Here is a 17,178-nt window from a genome sequence, read left to right as displayed (position 1 = left end):
GAGCTGGGGGGCATGGAAAGATCTCTCACCACACCCCCAGGGAAACAGACTGCAGAGGGTAGCGGGTGGGGATTGGGATTAGGGGACAAGAGCTGGGTCACGAGTCAAAGGCAGCGGCAGCTGAAGCAGAATCTGGAACACCCCAAAGGCAAAAACCAGCCCCACTGGGCACACAGGGGGATTCTGAGCTTGGATCCTCCACGAAGGGGCTCGTCCTGGGTCCCCTGGGCTCTGCTCCTTCAGACTCTTCGGGGTGTGTGCTTCTTCCTCGGAGCAGGGCTTGGGTGCTCAGGGCCCCCAGGGCCAACTTGCTGGGCAGCCCACCAGGTTCTACCCATCAAGACTTTTCCATTCAAAACGTTAAGCGCGCTCCGCAGACAAGGACAAGGTCAAGCACAGCCCTTCTGAGGGATCCGGCCAGGCTGGAAATGTCTTCAGGCTCACCTGGAACCAGCATCAGCACACACTCCACCCAGCAGCCCGCCAGAGCCAACCTGCCTTCTTAAGCAGCTGCAGCGACTAATTGGGAACACAATGGCCCCGGGCATCCGGCGGAGCCGCAGCACCCCTCCCCAACGCCTCCACTTCATCCTCGCAGCTTCGCACACATGCGGCCTCGCTCAGGGACACGAATGCACCCTCACTCACGCATGCACATACATGTACACATGCTGACACAGGCACACGCTGTTGAGACCCCCCAGACACGCGGGCTCATGCTGGGATATGCAGGCAAGCGCACACACGTGCTTTCCTTTGATACTAACTTGGCTGGAGAGTTGGCTACCACCTGGGGAGGAGAGAAAGAGCAAAGAAGACAGGACTATCAGAGTGAGGCTCCTGCCAGAGGGTTTGAGCATAAGGACGTAGGGATGGGCCTCAAACTGGTCATTGTGGAGGCGGAGTCAGCTCAGACGGGCACTAGGTGAAGAGAGCGCAGAGAGAGGAGTGGGCAAAGCTCAGAGTCTGGATCATAGCCTTTCAGTTTGGGTCAGAGATGCCAGCTGCAGCGTAGGTCCACAGTGCCTAAAGCTATGCCTAGGAGAAGGGTTTCTTTGGTCCATCTTCACGGGTGCTCATTTACCATGTGCATGAATCTCCCACACACAACCTGGCTCTAGACCCTGGGGAGGAAGCCAAAGATGGAGACAGGACCAGCTCTGGCTGCTACAGGAATGGCCAGGGTCCCAGGTGGCTCCTGGCCAGCCCCGCACAGCCGCTCTAGACTGGTCCTTGTTGAATGAGGGGTGGCTCTGGGAGTGCTGCCCCCTGAACAAGAGCTGCCGTGGTGCTGGGGTGTGTACAGTGGGGTTTCTCGCAGCCCTGGGAACATGTTCTCCTTCCCAGAGGAGGGGCAGGCAGCTCTGGACCCACCTCCTGGCCACAGTAGTAAGGGATCTGTGCGGTTTCCAGTAACCACACATGAAAGCCTGTGGATGGGCAATGGTGCAGGATGGAGGAGCGGGGTAGCCTGGGCCCTGGCGTTTTGCAGGAAGGCCCCCATCCAAGACAGCCCAGCTTGGACACTACAAGCAGGACCCCACCCTCACTCTTATCTAAGGGCCAGCCTCCTGGAGCTTCTCTCCTTGAAGGAGGCTTTGCCTGCCTTCTGTTTCTTTAGATGCAAATTCCTTGCAGTGAGAGACGCTGGTCAGAAATCCGAGGGGAGAAGAATGCAGAAAGTGGTGTCCCTGCCCCCACACTCTGCCACCACTCTGGACTCTGGCTGGGAGAGCCTGGGCTTCCGTTGGCCTGGCCTGGCCTGGCCTGGCCTGGTCCTCTCTTGGCCAGGATCCTGGGGATCCAGACCAAAGTCAGGGAGATCCCCCAGTCCCAGGCTCAACCCTGTCTCTGATAAAATTCCCTCTGAGATCTCCCAGGCTCAAAATAGCTGCCGGTGGAGCTATATTAGGAAAGGGCCAGCACAGATCTCCCGTTCCTTCTCCATTTTTGGCCAGTGCTGACAGCTGCAGGGTCAGCTCTTGCCCTGACCAGCCCAGTGTCCCCTGTAGAGGGCAGTGTTGGCCTCAGGGGAGGCTTCTGCCCTTCCTGGCCCATGTAGCCAGTTCCTTATTTAGCCCCTCTGCTTAACTTTCGCCTGAGAACCTGAAGGCTGGGATCCCCGCAGCAGACATAGCTCAGAGAGGAGTACCCAGGTCTTGGGAGAATGAGCCAAAGCTATAAGGCCGCCCTGGGGAAGGGGGCCCTTGCATCTACTGGCCTGAGGGACACTGTTCTTCATTTCCAGCCCCAGAGATGAGGAGGCGGAGGGGCTGCAGGCCCCGCTGTCCTTGCACCCACTCTCTTCCTCTCCATTCCTCCTAAGGGGATACAAGTTGCCAAGGAATCACCTTGCAAGTTGCCCAGAGAGTAAGAGAAGGAGCTTCCTTGTGGAGCCAGACAGGATAGGATTCAGATCCTGACCTTTCCTCTTCCCGGTGCTGTGACTCTGAACAAGGAACTTACCTTTCTTAGCCTCCGTCTCCTTATTCATAAGACTGAGAGGGTGGTGCCCACCGCAGAATGAACAGAATCCTGAATGTAAAACCCTCAGCATGGGTTAAGAATGCAGTGAAAAGACATAGGGCTTAGCATTTGCCAACCCTGTCTCCCGTGAGCAGTTAGACACAGCAACGAGTGTTGGCCTCGGCCCTTGGCTACCCCTGGTCAGAGGCTCCAACCTTCCTGCTGGGGCCATAGCATCAGCTTTTGCTTTAACTGAGGCATGCACCACACTCCCTCGCTAGCCCATTTTTTCTTCGAAGAAACTCTTGTGCCCTCCTGCTCTGAGTGTCAAGCGATAATTTGATGGTTGTCAGGTTCTGAGAAGCCTTTGCACCAATGTGAGGGCAACTTGGGGGTCATGAGAAGCAGGAGTGGGGCAGGCAGGCAGGTTCTGTCTCCACGTGGGGAGAAGTCAGGCCGACCTGAGTGCCCGTCCTGTCCGCCACTCAATAGCCATGTGACCTTGGGCAGATGACTTGCCCTCTCTGGGCTTCTACTTCCCATTATCAAATGAGGGAATGATGCCCTCCTCGGAAGTCGCTGAGAGAGCTGTTAGACAAAGCATGTGGACTGTTAATCAGCCCCCAACCTCCATGGATGGTTCAGTGAGCGGAGACCTTACCATCACTGCAGGTGGGCAGTGGAGGCTTAGATCCACCGGAGCCTGACCTCCCTGCTGGGGGCTAGTCCCAAAGAGGGCCAGGAAGACCTACCAGCCTTCTCAAGGCAGGAGAAGGGCACCACTTCTACTCGTCTTTCCCTCAGCTTCCTAGCAGAAGCCCCTTACTAGAAAAGGCCTGGGGTTCGAAGGCTTTGCCACCTTGGTCCAGGGAAGCCAGGATCCAAGTGCTCAGACTATTGATCGCCCAGCTTCACTCGGAAGCCCAGAAAGAGCTCGGGGCTCTGGGGAAGCTGGAGATCCCCAGGGAAGGAGCAAGCGGGTGGAGTACAGGTACCGTCTACAGCAAGGTCACAGGAAGGGTGTGGGCTTGGATCAAACTGACCCAGATTGCCATGCTGACTCATCAGTCACCTGCTGCGTGACTCCAGGCAGTGATGCCAGGTAGCATGTAGAGAGCGTGCACCACACACGTATTGTCTCCTTCAGTCCTCCCCATAGTCTAGGTGTATGAACAGTCCCATGGACGAGCCCTGAACCCCTAACCACTGGGCCATATGCTTCGACTCGGCCTGCTCTGCCTCCAGCCCAGAGATGATGACACCAATTGCACGGGGCCATGGGAGAAATTATGAGATAACTAATGTGCCGGGCTTGGCAGCTAATGCATGCTCTGCTTGGCAGCTCCCTTCCCTCAACCTCTCCACAGTGCCTACTCAGCTCTAGGGTTTTTAATTCCTGTGCTCCAAGAGTCCCATCAGCTAGACCTTGGGGGCCAGGGGGCGGCATGCTGCTCTCCTGCATGGCTCATTTCTCCTCAGAGTCCTGCTCCCTTGCTTCCCCACCCTAGTCAGAGTTGTTCCTGCCAACCACTCCCCTCACCTCACTGCCCAATCTCTCTGTACCCAGCTCAGGTGCTCCTCCTCCAGGCAGCCTTCCCAGACCACTACCAGACCTAGAAAACGTGCCCTCCTAACCCCCAGGGCTCCCAGAAGGGTGGGATCAGTGCATCCCCTGGCCGCAGAGTTCTTGGAGGTATTAGGACAGGATCTGTCCTGTCGTGGTGGGTGACCTGATGTCGAAGTTTGGGGAGTCCGAGGCTGTTGCATTCAGGCCTAGCTCAGCTGCTTAGTAGTTGGACAGCTGGGCCGTAACCTTCTCTGAGCCTCAGTTTCCCTCTCTGCAAAATCTGACACACACACTGGCTTGTGTCAAGTAATGAGGGCAAGTGTCGATAGGCTGATTACTTTCAGGTGCTGCCCCTGGGGCTTGGAGCTGGCCGCCATGGGACCAGTCCCCTACTCCAACCTGATCAGGCCTCTATGAGCACTGAGGACCCAGGTGGCCCCTGACCACCAGCGGAGAGCTGTGCGCCCGTTACCTACCCTCCTAGGAGTCCAGCACCTGAGGCCTTCCCTCGGCGGCTCATCTGATACATCTGAGCCATCTCCCTCAGGGTCTCTGCCGAGTACAGGCCAATGGGGTTGTTATACTGCCTTGGCTGGCTTGAGCCCAGCGGGGCTTTCGGGCTGAGTGAGTCCAGGGCCCCCTCCAGGCTGATCTTGGCCCCGGGGCTGCCCCGGGGCGGGCCAGGGTCAGAGGCCTCCGTGTGTGAGGAGAAGACGGAGGTCTGAGAGAAGGAAGAGCTAAAGGTCTGCCCGAGCTCCAGGGTGCCTGGGGTGCCCGGGCCGGCCCTCGCCTCGGGGTGGGGGCTGGGTGCTGCCAGGCTGCTGTTCGTGTCCAGAGCAGGGTCCTGGCCCAGGGCAGCGCCATGCAGGGGAGAGAGAAAAGAGCAGTTAGAGGCCACGGCCGCCCCAGCACTTCCGCGTGGACCTGAAATAGAGGGGTTAGTGCCAGCGCCCAGCCCACCACCTGAGCCTGCAGCCCTGCACTGAGTTCGGGGTGGGGAGACGGCCCGGACACCTGGAAAAGAAGAGTTTTCTCAAGAAAAAACCGGGGTGAGGCATCTGGCTCCTGGCCCTGATGCTATCGTCAAACTAGACTAAATGCAAAGCCCACACAGAAAGCTAGGCCAAGCCAGCCTGCCTGTGGGACTTGAAGTAAGGGGGGTGTGGTCTGAGGGAACTGGGGGGAGACCCCTCTATCCTACCTCTGTTCCCCTTCCCCTGTAGGAGGACACTGGTGAGCACAGCCCTGCCTCCTGCTCTGCTGCAATGCTGCAGGTGGCCAGTGGGACAAGCCTCCTGGGCTGGGGGTGAACACGCAGGGCAGACGTGCAGGGGGAAACTGCGGGAGGAGCGGGGCTGACATCTGGTTCCCTCTGTCTGCCTCTGCAGCTTCTCCCGAGAAGCGCTCTGCCCACTTCCTCAATCTGTCTCCCACCCTAGACCCCCGTTATCCTCTTCTTTTTCCTCTTCTCCCCACCCCGCCTATCACCCACTCTGCCCTGGTGGACTGACAGGGTCAGCATGAGGTCATTCAGGGGGGTGGGTGGAGAGTGGTGGGAGGGTGTGGTCCCGTAGCCCTGGTGGGCTGGGCCTCCTGTGCTCTCAGTCCCTCAGGACTGAGCTGCTTAGAGGGAGCCAGGAAGGGGCCTGGGGCGGGCGGGTGATGGGTGCCTGCTGCTGTGCCTGCCTCTGGGCCTCACCAGCATTCCTGAGTGCAATACGTGTGTGTGTGCCAAGCAGCTTCAGTCATGTCCGACTCTGTGACCCCATGGAATGTAGCCCAGCAGGCTCCTCTGTCCGTGGGATTCTCCAGGCAAGAATACTGGAGTGGGCTGCCAACTCCTTCTCCAGGGGATCTTCCCAACCCAGGGATCAAACCCACATCTCTTGTCTCCTGTGGGAGACAAGGCAGGCAGGCTCTTCGCCTCTGGCACCACCGGGAAGCCCTTGAGTGCAGTGCACGCTTAGCCGCTCAGCCATGTCCAGCTCTTTGCGACCCTGTGGACTGCAGCCTGCCAGGCACCCCGAGTGCAAAAGTAGCTCACAGTGAAAGTGGTTCCGCTGTCTCTGCCTCTTTGCGACTCCATGGACTTCACAGTCCGTAGAATTCTCCAGGCCAGAGTACTAGAGTGGGTAGCCTTTCCCTTCTCCAGGGGATCTTTCCAATCCAGGGATCAAACCCAGATCTCCCGCGTGGCAGGCGGATTCTTTACCGGCTGAGCCACAAGGAAAGCCCAAGAATCCTGGAGTGGGTAACCTGTCCCTTCTGGGGATCTTCCTGATCCAGGAATCAAACTGGGGTCTCCTGCACTGCAGGCAGATTCTTTACCAGCTGAGCTATGAAGGAAGCCAAGGGGCAGGCAACTGGGAGGAGAAAGGAAGACTGGAGGGAGAGTGCCTGTGGCTAAGGAGAAACCCTGAGGGGCGGTAGACCACCCACGGCTGAGAGCTTTCCCCCCCACCGGAGTGACTGACTCAAACTGGGCCTTGGCGTTCGTGCCAGAGTCAGCCCCCTGCTAGTGCCCTCAGGAGCATGAGGATCAGAGCCTTCTGGACACTTGTCCCGACTTGACTTGTCTCTTCCCTGAAAACACTATGGACTAAGTCGATTTCCCATCAGCCCAACCGTGAGGCCCAGATATTGGCTAAGCACCCAGGTGGAGGCCCCTACATGTCACGAAATCAGCATTTCGTCCAAGCTCGAAAGCATCTCTCCAGGGGCCTGCCCCAGCTCTGCCCCTGGCATCGCTGACTCCACCACTCTGCTTGAGTGGGACCAGCAGAAGTTCAGGTAGGCAGGCCAGGGCTGCACTCCAGGAACCATGGCTGAAAGTGGAGCCTGCCACCCACAGCCAGCACCTACCTTCTGGTGGGGGATCACTGGCAGAGGGGACTGGATCGGGGGTGCTGCCGTGGAGATGGGAATGGGACGCTTCGACCTGGAAAAGCCAGAAATAGGAGCAGGTGAAGACAGTTGTTCTCGGGGCCCAGACACCCACCTGGGCAGGGTTGGCGAGGGGAGAACATCTGAAACCTAGGGAAACGGGGCATACCCTGGGCCTGACCAGCAGGGAGAAGTCACGTCTCTTGGGTACTTAGCAGCCATGGGCCTCTGCTAGGTCCCAGGGAGGCTGCCTGTGCACAGAAAAAACAGGAAGACCCTGGCCTCCAGGCCCAGCTGCCCACACCCTGGCAGCACCGTGCCCTACTCTGTCTGAGCTCCTCTGCAAAGTGAGGCACAGACCTGGAGGTGCTTGATGCCTTGGGCCTGTCCTCACTCTGGCTCAGGGACTGTCCTCACTTCGCAGTGCAGTCTGGTAGCACAAGCTTTGGCCCATGCTGGACAGCTCCTCTCCCCGGGAAGCCTGGAGCCCACGCCCAGCCTCTGCCCCCGCCTCTGGAAAGCGCCCACCTACTTCTGCAGGGTGAGACTCAGGTTGTAGCTGGCAGACTTGATCTTGTTCTGGGCCTCCAGGTGGGTCATGGTGTCTGTGTTGACGCCGTCAATGGCCACCACAAGGTCACCCTGGCTGAGCTGGGACTGCGCGGCCTTGCTGCCCGGTGTGATCTGAGAGGATAGCAAATGGAGGGTAAGTGAAGGGTGGCCTGAGGATGGGACAGTCCTCAGAGAAGAACCACCAGGGAATCATCCAGGAGAGGCTGGCCATTTTGTCTTTCATTCACGGTAGCCACCAAGCATGCTTCCTCTTCTTGCTGCAAAACTGGCATGTTTCTTGGTGCTTTGTATCTGAGCGTGGTCATGAGACTAGCTCTGGCTGGGGGAATGTAGGTTAAAGCAATGCACATCGCTTCCAGGCCTGCCCCTAGCAGTCGTCTTGCCATCCTCCATTCTCCCTGCTTGTCAGCTGACTGGATATACAGGACCTGGAGGAGACCAGTCAAGCCGCTGACTGAAAGGGACCTGGATCCTGGAGTCACTGCTTGGAGGAAAGATGACCAAGGAGCACCGAATTGGATGTTGCATGAATGAGAAATAAACTTTTGCAAGAGATCTGGGGGTTTTTTGTTACACCAATTAGCCTACTATAGCATCTGCACCCTGAAAACCCATGGCATACTTCCGGGCTGCAGAACTCAGATGCTGCCAGGCCAGCAGGCAGGCCAAAGGCAGCCTCACAGTAGCACCCTAGTGTGAGTGCCTAGCGCTCTGCCATGACAGGTGTGCAGAGAGGGCTGGCAGAGTGTCAGCCTGCCTGGGGGAGCAAGGTCAGCTGGGACATGGAGCTCGGTGCTCTGCGGTTGGCTTCATATTTCCCAGGGGTACAGATGTGGAGGCCAGTTCCCAAATCTTGCACTCTAGTGACATCACAGAATATTAGAGTCTGGGGGCCCTGCTCCAGGGTGATCACGCAGAATGCCATGGGTACACCGTCCCATGAACATCACATGTAATGTCAGGAAGTTTGCACTCCCAGAGACATGACTTGTGATGCTGAAATGGCTGAGACTTTACTCCCAAGCACATCATGCCAAATTCTGCATGTCCAGCTCCCCAGGAATACCACCCTGAATGTCACAATGGCCTCCCCTACAGTGACATCACATGAAATGTGAAATTCTGGAGGGCCTGGTGACATCACCTAAAATAGTTTTGTGGCCAGCCCCTAGTGACATTATATACAGTGTCATGAAGCTTCATTTCTAAAAGTGTCTCATGCGATGTCATGGAGACTCTGACTTCACCCCCTGCTGACATCACATAGAATGACTTTGTAACCTCACCCCCCATGACATCATCAGGAAGCCCCCTGTGACATCACATGGGATGCCAGGCAGGCCTTGCCTCCAGTGACATCATAGGAAAGAGGAGACCCTGGGAGTCACTCCCCACCCCCCCACAATAAGCTGTGCCTGGAGGGTGTCCCTTGGCTCTTCTTCCCCGACATGCCCACCAGCCAGGCCTCCTGGCTTCTCTGGGCACATTCCAGTCACCTTTCTGGCTATACCCCAAGGACAGGCTGGCTTCTAACATTGGCAGAAGCCATTATCTGGCCAAGGCTTGGGGACCATCCTAGAAGGAGCTCTAAGAGGACCTGGGGACTGTCCCTAGATACCAGGCCTCATGGAACTCTGGCCAGATTCTGGACTTCAGACATGGATGGAAACCTCCTGCTAAGCCCCTGTGAGGGGCCCTCAGCCCATTCCTAGATGGGCTAGGGTAGGCCAGGAACCATGTGTGCTAACCCAGGGATTATAGCAATTCTAGGCGAATTCTTGCTAATTGCCGTTGTCTTGCCATTTCAGACACAAGAACTGTGGTACCTTCTTAAACACTGTCCACCCTGTGCCCAGAGCAACCTCCCCACCACTCCCAGAATCTGCTGAGATGAGGCAAGGACAACAGAAAAATGCCTTAATTGTCAGGAAGCCACGTTATCCAGTTTGCCAAGTCCCACCTGCTCTCCAGGCTCCCATAGGGGGGTCTTGAACCACTTGGACTGTCTCAAAACACATGTTGCCTTTAGTCCCAAATTAATGGCCATGCAGAGCCTCTCCTAGTGACAGGAGTTTATTATTTCCTTTGATTGAAATGGCTGCTGCTGCTAAGTCACTTCAGTCGTGTCCAACCCTGTGCGACCCCATAGACAGCAGCCCACCAGGCTCCCCTGTCCCTGGGATTCTCCAGGCAAGAACACTGGAATGGGTTGCCATTTCCTTTTCCAATGCATGAAAGTGAAAAGTGAAAGTGAAGTCGCTCAGTCGTGCCCAACTCTTAGCGACCCCATGGACTGCAGCCTACCAGGCTCCTCCATCCATGGGATTTTCCAAGCAAGAGTACTGGAATGGGTTGCCATTGCCTTCTCTGTTAAATGATTGAACAAAGGGTAAAAAAAGATAACAAAGAAAAGCAAAACACTTTCTAGACTGAGAGGCGACTCCTGAGGGCAAGCTGAGTTGCCCAGCCAGGCCTGTCTTGCAAGAAAGTTACCTTCCCCTATACCTTCTAGCTTTGCGTTCAGACCTCTGCTCTTCCTGGCATTTTATTATAGACACCTTTGAACACAGAAGGCTTCCCTGGTGGCTCAGACAGTAAAGCGTCTGCCTGCAATGCGGGAGACCTGGTTTCGATCCCTGGGTCAGGAATATCCCCTGGAGAAGGAAATGGCAACCCACTCCAATACTCTTGCCTGGAAAATCCAATGGATGGAGGAGCCTGGTAGGCTACTGTCCATGGTGTCTCAGAGTCGGACACGACTGAGCAACTTCACTTTCTTCACTTGAACACAGAAAGGCGGAACTAATTCTACAGTGAAAAGTCAAATGCCCACCGCTGCGGTTCTACTGTAGCATTTCACTCAACCTGCTGGTCACATGTCCGTCCCTCTCACCATCCATCAATCCATGTCCTATTTGACGCACTTCAGAGACAGTAGCAGCCGCCAGCACGCTCCTGTTCAGGGCAGACTGCAGTGCCTCTGCTGTCTCAGCGGACTGCCCACAGAGCTCCCCCACAGCAGGGCACCCCTGTGCTGAGGCTTCCCAAGCTGGGACTCCCCCAGATGCTTCTGTGAATCTACAGAGAAGGGCGCCATCGTCCTGCAACAGGGAGCTCCCAGGCAGGGTAGGCACAGACCCCAGAGGAGAGGGCCGCATGCCTACAGAAGTGATGCCTGCCAGGCAGGACCAGATCTGTGTCCAGGAGATCATGGATAAGTGTGAACAAGGACACCAGAATGACATCCAAGAGATGCGGGGCCAGATCAGCCGGAACAAACCACAGCCATCTGGAATGCCCTTCCTTCCAAGATGCCTTGAGGACATCTTTCTCCCTCAAGCCTGGGTCACTAACACAGTACCTTCCCAAAGGGCTCCCACCTTCCCCTTGCCTGGCTCCCCCCCATCCTCAGGAAATGGACTGAAGCGATTCCCAGGGAAGAGCCCAGCCTCCCCTGGACCTGGTCAAGAGCCAAACTCCCTGCGGAGAGCCGCCTAGCTGGCTCCAGCCGGCCCCTGGCGCCTCTCTCTCTGCACCTGTGTCTGCTCATCAGGGCTCAGTTGGCCTGACCTTCGGCTGCCCTGAGCACGGTTCAAGACCCCGTTGGGCTGGCGGGTGGAGGATACTGTAATCCTCTTTTAGGAAGGTGCTCTGCTAGTTCTGCCCAGGTCTCCTTAGAGAAGAAGGCAGTATGGAGACAGGGACCCTGAGGAAGTTGTCCCTCAGCTCTGCCCAGGGAGCATCCTGCCCAGCAGAAGGGCAGGGCCACCCTTGAACCATCGCACAGAACCTAAGGCGTGTGGAGAGTACAGGCCAGGCACGAGGTAACCCCCTCCCTCTACTTTCCTTGTCCCAGAAAAGACCCAAAGCTCCTAAATCCTTGAAGGATATATTTTTTTTTCTTTAAAGTTTTTCTAGCCCCTTTGGAGAAGTTGAAAAGTTCTTTGTAATGATTATTTCATCCTCATTTTACTTTTCAACTTCTCCAGTCACCAGCCAGTTCTCAGTGGGGAACCCAGCCACAGGCAGAGCTCCAGGACAAGGGTTCTGTCTCAGAAGCCTCTAGGATAGGCGCTAGGTGTTTAGAGGCCAAGATTGCCACCTAGCCCACAGGAGTGTTTCCTCCTTGCTGGGCCATAGTTTCGGGCATCCCAGAGTGAGCACAGGGACAGCTGGTGCCAGGGAGCAACTGCGGTGCCCGTGACCTTTGGGTGCCCGGGGGAAGCAGCAAGAGCAAAGAGCACGGGCTTTGGTCTGAGCCAGACCTGAGGGTGCAGCGCCCACCTCCATGCCCTCTGTGTAAAGACAGCAACGATTCTGTTCTCCCAGAATTCTGGTGGGGATTTCCTCACTAAATGGGATATTATACAAGGACAGTGCAGAGCTGAGGAAGTTTCAGGGAAGCTCCTAAAGGAGGAGATGCGGTTGCTGCCCCCGGCCCCTTGCCCTGGGGTGTGCAGGAGTTGGAGTCTGGGAGGCTGCAGCCTCCGGCTCCACAGGAAACAAGATCTGGAGCTGGCAGAAAGTGGTGCGTGAGGGCCCAGCCCTGATCAGTTCTGAGCCAGCCTTCTATCCTTAGAAGGGCCTGAGCATGGAGCTGAGGAGCTGGAGGAGAGAGAAGTCCTCTCCAGGGCCCCAGGGAAGCAAGATGCCGGCTGAGGCTCTGACCTACCCCTGAGCCCGGCTCCTATTTCCCCAGCTTCCTGGTATCAGAGGGAGCCCCTGGGGTCCACAGAGGTTCCTGGCCATCACTCCAAGTGTTAAAAGCCAGATAGGCAGTGCCTTCTTTTCCATCTAGACCTACCAGTGTAGGTGTGACAAGGAACGGGGGGCCAGGGCAGGCAGTGGGTGCTGTGGGCTGTGCAACTTCCAGCATCTCCTCCTGACACCCCCACTAAGGCTGACGCCCAGGGGATTTCCATGGAGCCCTAAGTGCATTCTTCATTGTGTGATTAAATTACTGTCATGCCATGCTCTGCTCCCTCTCCATCTGGCTTCCCCCGGGGCCTTGCTCCATCCCTCACTCTCTCACTTCTGTCTTCCCATGGTCCTGCTCTCCAACTCCACCCTGGCTGATTAAAAAAAAAAAAACAAAACGAGCACCAGAGTCTTATCTATGCTCAAAAAGCCTCTCCTTACACAGAGGACTTTTAGGGAAGTGAACATATTCTCTAAGATACTATAATGCTGGATACATGTCAGAATACATTGGTCCAAAACCGTAAAATGTACACACCAAGCATGAACTCTAATGTAAACTATTTGTTCTCTGTAAAAATGACATGTCATTGTAGCTTCATTGGTTATAATATATGTACAATCTGGTGGGGGATGTTGGTAATGAGAGAGGCTGTGCATGTATGTGTGTGGGGCAGGGCGTGGGATAGGGAAAATCCCCATATCTTCCTCTCAATGTTGCTATGAACTTGAAGCTGCTCTAAAAAACTTAAGACTTAAAGAAAAACCAGCCTCTCCCTGTTCATGCCCTAGCTGCCTCAGTCAGTCCCTGCCATGTGTGCCTCCCTTTCTTCACTGGCAGGCTTCTCCAAAGAGTGACCCGCAGGCCTCTGCTATCTCCCATCCCCCTCTCGGCAGCCATCTGACTTTGGCCCCCGCCACTCCACGCATACCAGTGACCTCCCTGTGCCAAAGTCAGGGGTCACTGGTCCCTTTTCCAGCTGGCCACACACTTTACTGGCCTTCTGAGTCTCTCCTCTTATCCCACAGTTCTATGTCAAGAATGTTACGCAGTGGGTCCCCAAGAGCCCTCGGACATGGTGAAGTCCGCTTCATGCCACTCAGGATGGTTCCTGGGAAGAGGTGGATCCGGGCTTCAAAGGCACAGAGACGCTGTATTTGGGAACAAGAGGGCCCTGGGTGGGGGCCTTGGCAATCATGGCTAGCCCCTGGATGAGAGGAAGGTTCAGGAGCTGGGGAGACGGCTCCCAGGTAGGAGGCAAGCCCAGCAAACCCAGCAGACCTCACCCAGGAAGCCCTACTCTTCACTCTCGCTCCTCTCCCACGCCTTTCGCCCAAGGAGCCCTGGGGGCTGCCAGTGAAGCTGCCCTTGTCCTTTGTCCTAGCCCAGGACCTCAGAAGGCCCACTCCCCAGGACCTAGCCAGCCGCATACCCACTTTCTTCGGGGCCCTCCCGGGGTCAGGAACACCTCTGAGCCGCAGGGAGAGGAAGCATGCTGGGAGAGGGTCTGGCCTGGCGACCTCTAAGCATGCATTTCCCTGCAGTGGGCCTCTGTCCGTTTATTGCCCCCAGTCCCATTCGTTGCTTTGGGAAGCCCCTGCCAGTCCCGCAGCAGCCCTCCGGAGGCTTGCCTGACCTTCAGCGCAGCTATAAACAGCACGGCTGTCAGCACAGCTAGGTGCTGCCCAAGAAGCAGCACCACGACCTTAAAATTCCAGGAATCGTCGGCGTGGCTGCCCCAGAATAGCTTCAGCCTGTCCTCCTTCCCGTCCCCAGGGACCCTCTGTCACCCCACCACAGCCAAGAGAGGCTGGCGAATATCGGAGCTCAGCTAGGGGCAGAGGCCACTGGGCTGGTGCCCCAGGTGAGACTGCTGAGTGGGTGGGCGAGGCTGTAAGGAGTGGCAGCCTCGGAGCAGAGACAGGACCTCCCTGGGCCCAGGCTCAGCTCCCCCATCCTCATAAGCAGCCCATGAGGAAAACCAGGTGTATTTTCACACATGTATATCAGACAGCATGCTCACACGTGTGCTTCCCCGATTCATTATCCCCATGTAACAGACGAGAAGACCGAGGCTGAGCAGGTGAACTGACTTTTCTAAGGTCACCCAGCTCTGAGTAGCAGAGCGAAACAAAATCTTAACGTCTCTGCCATAAAGTCAAGGACTGCAACACTCACCAAGAGGCAAGTTCCAGACTGTGGCCTGGCTGCTCAGGTATTGGGGCTGGGTCTTTGGAATTTCTCCCTCTCTGCTCCCACCCCTCCCCCACTTCCTGGAGAACTGGCTGGGGTTGAGGGAGGGTGGGGGTGAGAGGGCAGCTCATGTTGCAGGCCCAGCCGCACCTGTCCAGGATAAATAAAGGCATTTCCCCTCCACCCTCTGAGCCTCCCTCCTGAGCCCTTTTCTCTGTGGGTCCTCAGGCTGAGACCCTTACTGAAGGGAGGACTTGAGGGGCTGTTACTGCTCCAAGGTTGATTCTGTGGGGCTGGTGGGCAAAATGGGGTGGGTACGGGAGCTGCTACTCAGGCTGCAGGTGGCCAGCCTTCTTACAGGAGGAGATGCATCCCCACTCAGGGCTTTGTTACTAGTCCCTAGCCAGAGGATGAGGCTGCAGCCGTGGGAGTTAGGGGTTACCAAGGATACAGGAGCGGGGTGGGCAAGTTTGAACCTGTTAGTCTGGCTCTGAAGTGAGATGCCCATCCTGGCCCTGTCTGGGGACCCACAGGCCTCAGGGTTAGGGTGTACGTGCCCCTGCTGAGAATGAGCCGGCCCTGCCTTTGCCTGTATCCCCCCACTGCCATACTCCACTAATGCCTTGTTTTTTGCGAAGACTCAGGCCAGGACATCCATTGCCCCTCTATGGGAAGAGGATTCTTCCAGAGAGCTCTGGCCTTGTTCCCTCAGGGAAGAAGTTTCTGCTGCAGAAGGACCTTAAGTGCCCCAGCAGGAAATACCACAGCCCTGTTGGGAAGGTGTGTGTGTGTGCGTGTGTGTGTGTATGTGTGTGTGTGTGTGTGTGAAGTCGCTCAGCCGTGTCCGACTCTTTGCGACCCTGTGGACTGTAGCCCGCCAGGCTCCTCTCTCCATGGGATTCTCCAGGCAAGAATACTGGAGTGGATTGCCATTTCCTTCTCCAGGGGATCTTCCCAACCCAGGGATGGAACCTGGGTCTCCTGCATTGCAGGCAGACGCTTTACTTTGTATTCCAAGGCCTGCACTGAGACCGGGATGCCCAAGCCCAGGGTATCAGCGGCTCACCAGAGGGTTTATCAAAAGGCTCCAAGCCCTGGGAAGGCCCCAGCACCCAGCCCTGCATGTTTCATGATCTTGGTGATTTGGGGCATGCCCCTGAAGGGAGCTGAGAGGCCCATCCTCCGATGGCCTGCCTGAGCTGCGGGTTCTATTTTTAAAAGTACCCCCTAATCATTGGCCCTAGTACATCCCAATACATCCCCTGCCTACAGTGAGGACATTCTTCCTGCTGTCTAGCTTAAGGCCTCTGTGCTGCAATTTAAGCCCTGGGCTGGCTGGGGCCAGGTGGCTCATAGACCCCGGGTGAAGTCATTGGCTATCCTGGGTGCCACTGAGCTAGCTGGGAGGGCTAACATCCACTCGCACGGATGGGGTTGGGACCCGCACTCGGAGGCCTTGGGCATGGTAGCACTGAGAAAGAGCTGGGCTGTCTCAGGTGTGGGAAGCTGGCAGACCCATGAGAGGGGACGGTCCTGCCTTGTACAGGGAGGAGACGTGCAACCAGGGGGTGGGGAGCCGTGCAGGCTTCTGGGGGAGAAGGGGGGCGTGTCCACTGGGGCTCAACTGCCATGTGTCACCATATCATCAGACAGAGTGTGTGCGTCACTGGGTGTTCCTTAGTACATGGGGCCGTGCCATCTCCAGGGCAGGGGGCCTGGAGACTCAGGTGAGAATAAGCCAGACCTCCAGCGGGAGGATGGAGACAGTGCCTTTTCCCTGCAATAGAGCCAGGCCAGCACCCCAGAGAAGTATGGCCTCTTTTGCTCCTGTGAGTCTCCCTTAGCACCCCCGAGTGGGGTTTCCATTGCAGGGTCCCTCCAAGTGTCCACAACATGTTCTACAGCCAGGATTGTGCCTGCAGTGGGGACACTAGCTCCCTGCCCCTCTGCCAAGCTCCTTTCAGTCCTCTCCTGGTTACCCACTTCAGTGCTTCCCCCCTAACCTCCCCACCCCATCCCCAGGCCCCAGGCAAGTTTCCTCTGCCCTGGAGAAGTCTCCCTATCTCCAGGTGGGCAGTGACCCAGACACCCCTGCCCATCCATCACCCTCCAGTGACAGCCTGGGGCTTCAGTCTGCCCCCTTGTGCCCACACCAGCACTGCTGGGGCTCAGCCTTGGCCCTACCCCACCAGGCAGGGGTTATCTTTGCCCTGGCACATTTCACAGTTCACTGCGAGCTTAGCTCTGCTTCAGCCCCGCTCTGCCGGACTTCCCTTTACTTGACAAGTGTTGTCTGAGCACCTAGGTACTGGTCTAGGTGCCAGGGACACGGCAGTGGTTAGAACAAAGTCCCGTCTTGCAGACAGCTTTGTCTCAAGCAGATCTAGCTTCTTGCTTCTCTGGACTTCAGTGTCTCCAGCTGGGCAATAAGATTTCTCAGACAGTCTCCAAAGATCTCTGACTTCCCCATCAGGCAGTGCTGTCTCCTGGTCACAGGACACACAGTCCATTTCCCCAGATGAGCATGGGGAACCAGACGTGAGACAAGCAGGCAGAGCAGCTGTAAGTGAATGGCTAGGTGCTCCAGTGGGTGAGCAAGGCCCAGCTCCATGAAGCCAACCAGTGCCAGTTCCCCCAGCAGGCCCAGGGAGGCAGGGGAAGAGGGCTGTTATCTCAGGTCTGGGATGGAGTGGGTGTGGGAGCCCAGTTATCAGCCCAGCCCAGCTCTGACCGCAGGACAGCCAAGGTCAGCAGTCTGTCACCTGCCCTCTCTACGCTAGGAGCGCTCTCTCCCAAA

At 56.8% G+C, this 17,178-nt stretch overlaps 1 protein-coding gene across 9 annotated transcripts in view; it reads right to left on the bottom strand.

Annotated features, from left to right (window-relative positions):
• Positions 1–17,178, bottom strand: part of LDB3 (LIM domain binding 3) — a 60,170-nt gene that overhangs the window by 42,238 nt on the left and 754 nt on the right. For all 9 annotated transcript variants that reach the window (XM_069572339.1, XM_069572340.1, XM_069572343.1 and 6 more), the window contains exons 3-5: positions 7,449–7,600; positions 6,896–6,971; positions 768–790 (exon numbers count right to left, since the gene is read on the bottom strand). In XM_069572339.1, coding sequence (XP_069428440.1) covers positions 768–790; positions 6,896–6,971; positions 7,449–7,600 — 251 coding nt within the window. The remainder of the gene's footprint in view (positions 1–767; positions 791–6,895; positions 6,972–7,448; positions 7,601–17,178) is intronic.

This window comes from Ovis canadensis, chromosome 25 (assembly GCF_042477335.2).
Source record: "Ovis canadensis isolate MfBH-ARS-UI-01 breed Bighorn chromosome 25, ARS-UI_OviCan_v2, whole genome shotgun sequence".
Classification (NCBI taxonomy): domain Eukaryota; kingdom Metazoa; phylum Chordata; class Mammalia; order Artiodactyla; family Bovidae; genus Ovis; species Ovis canadensis.
This window is presented reverse-complemented; position numbering and strand designations above follow the sequence as displayed.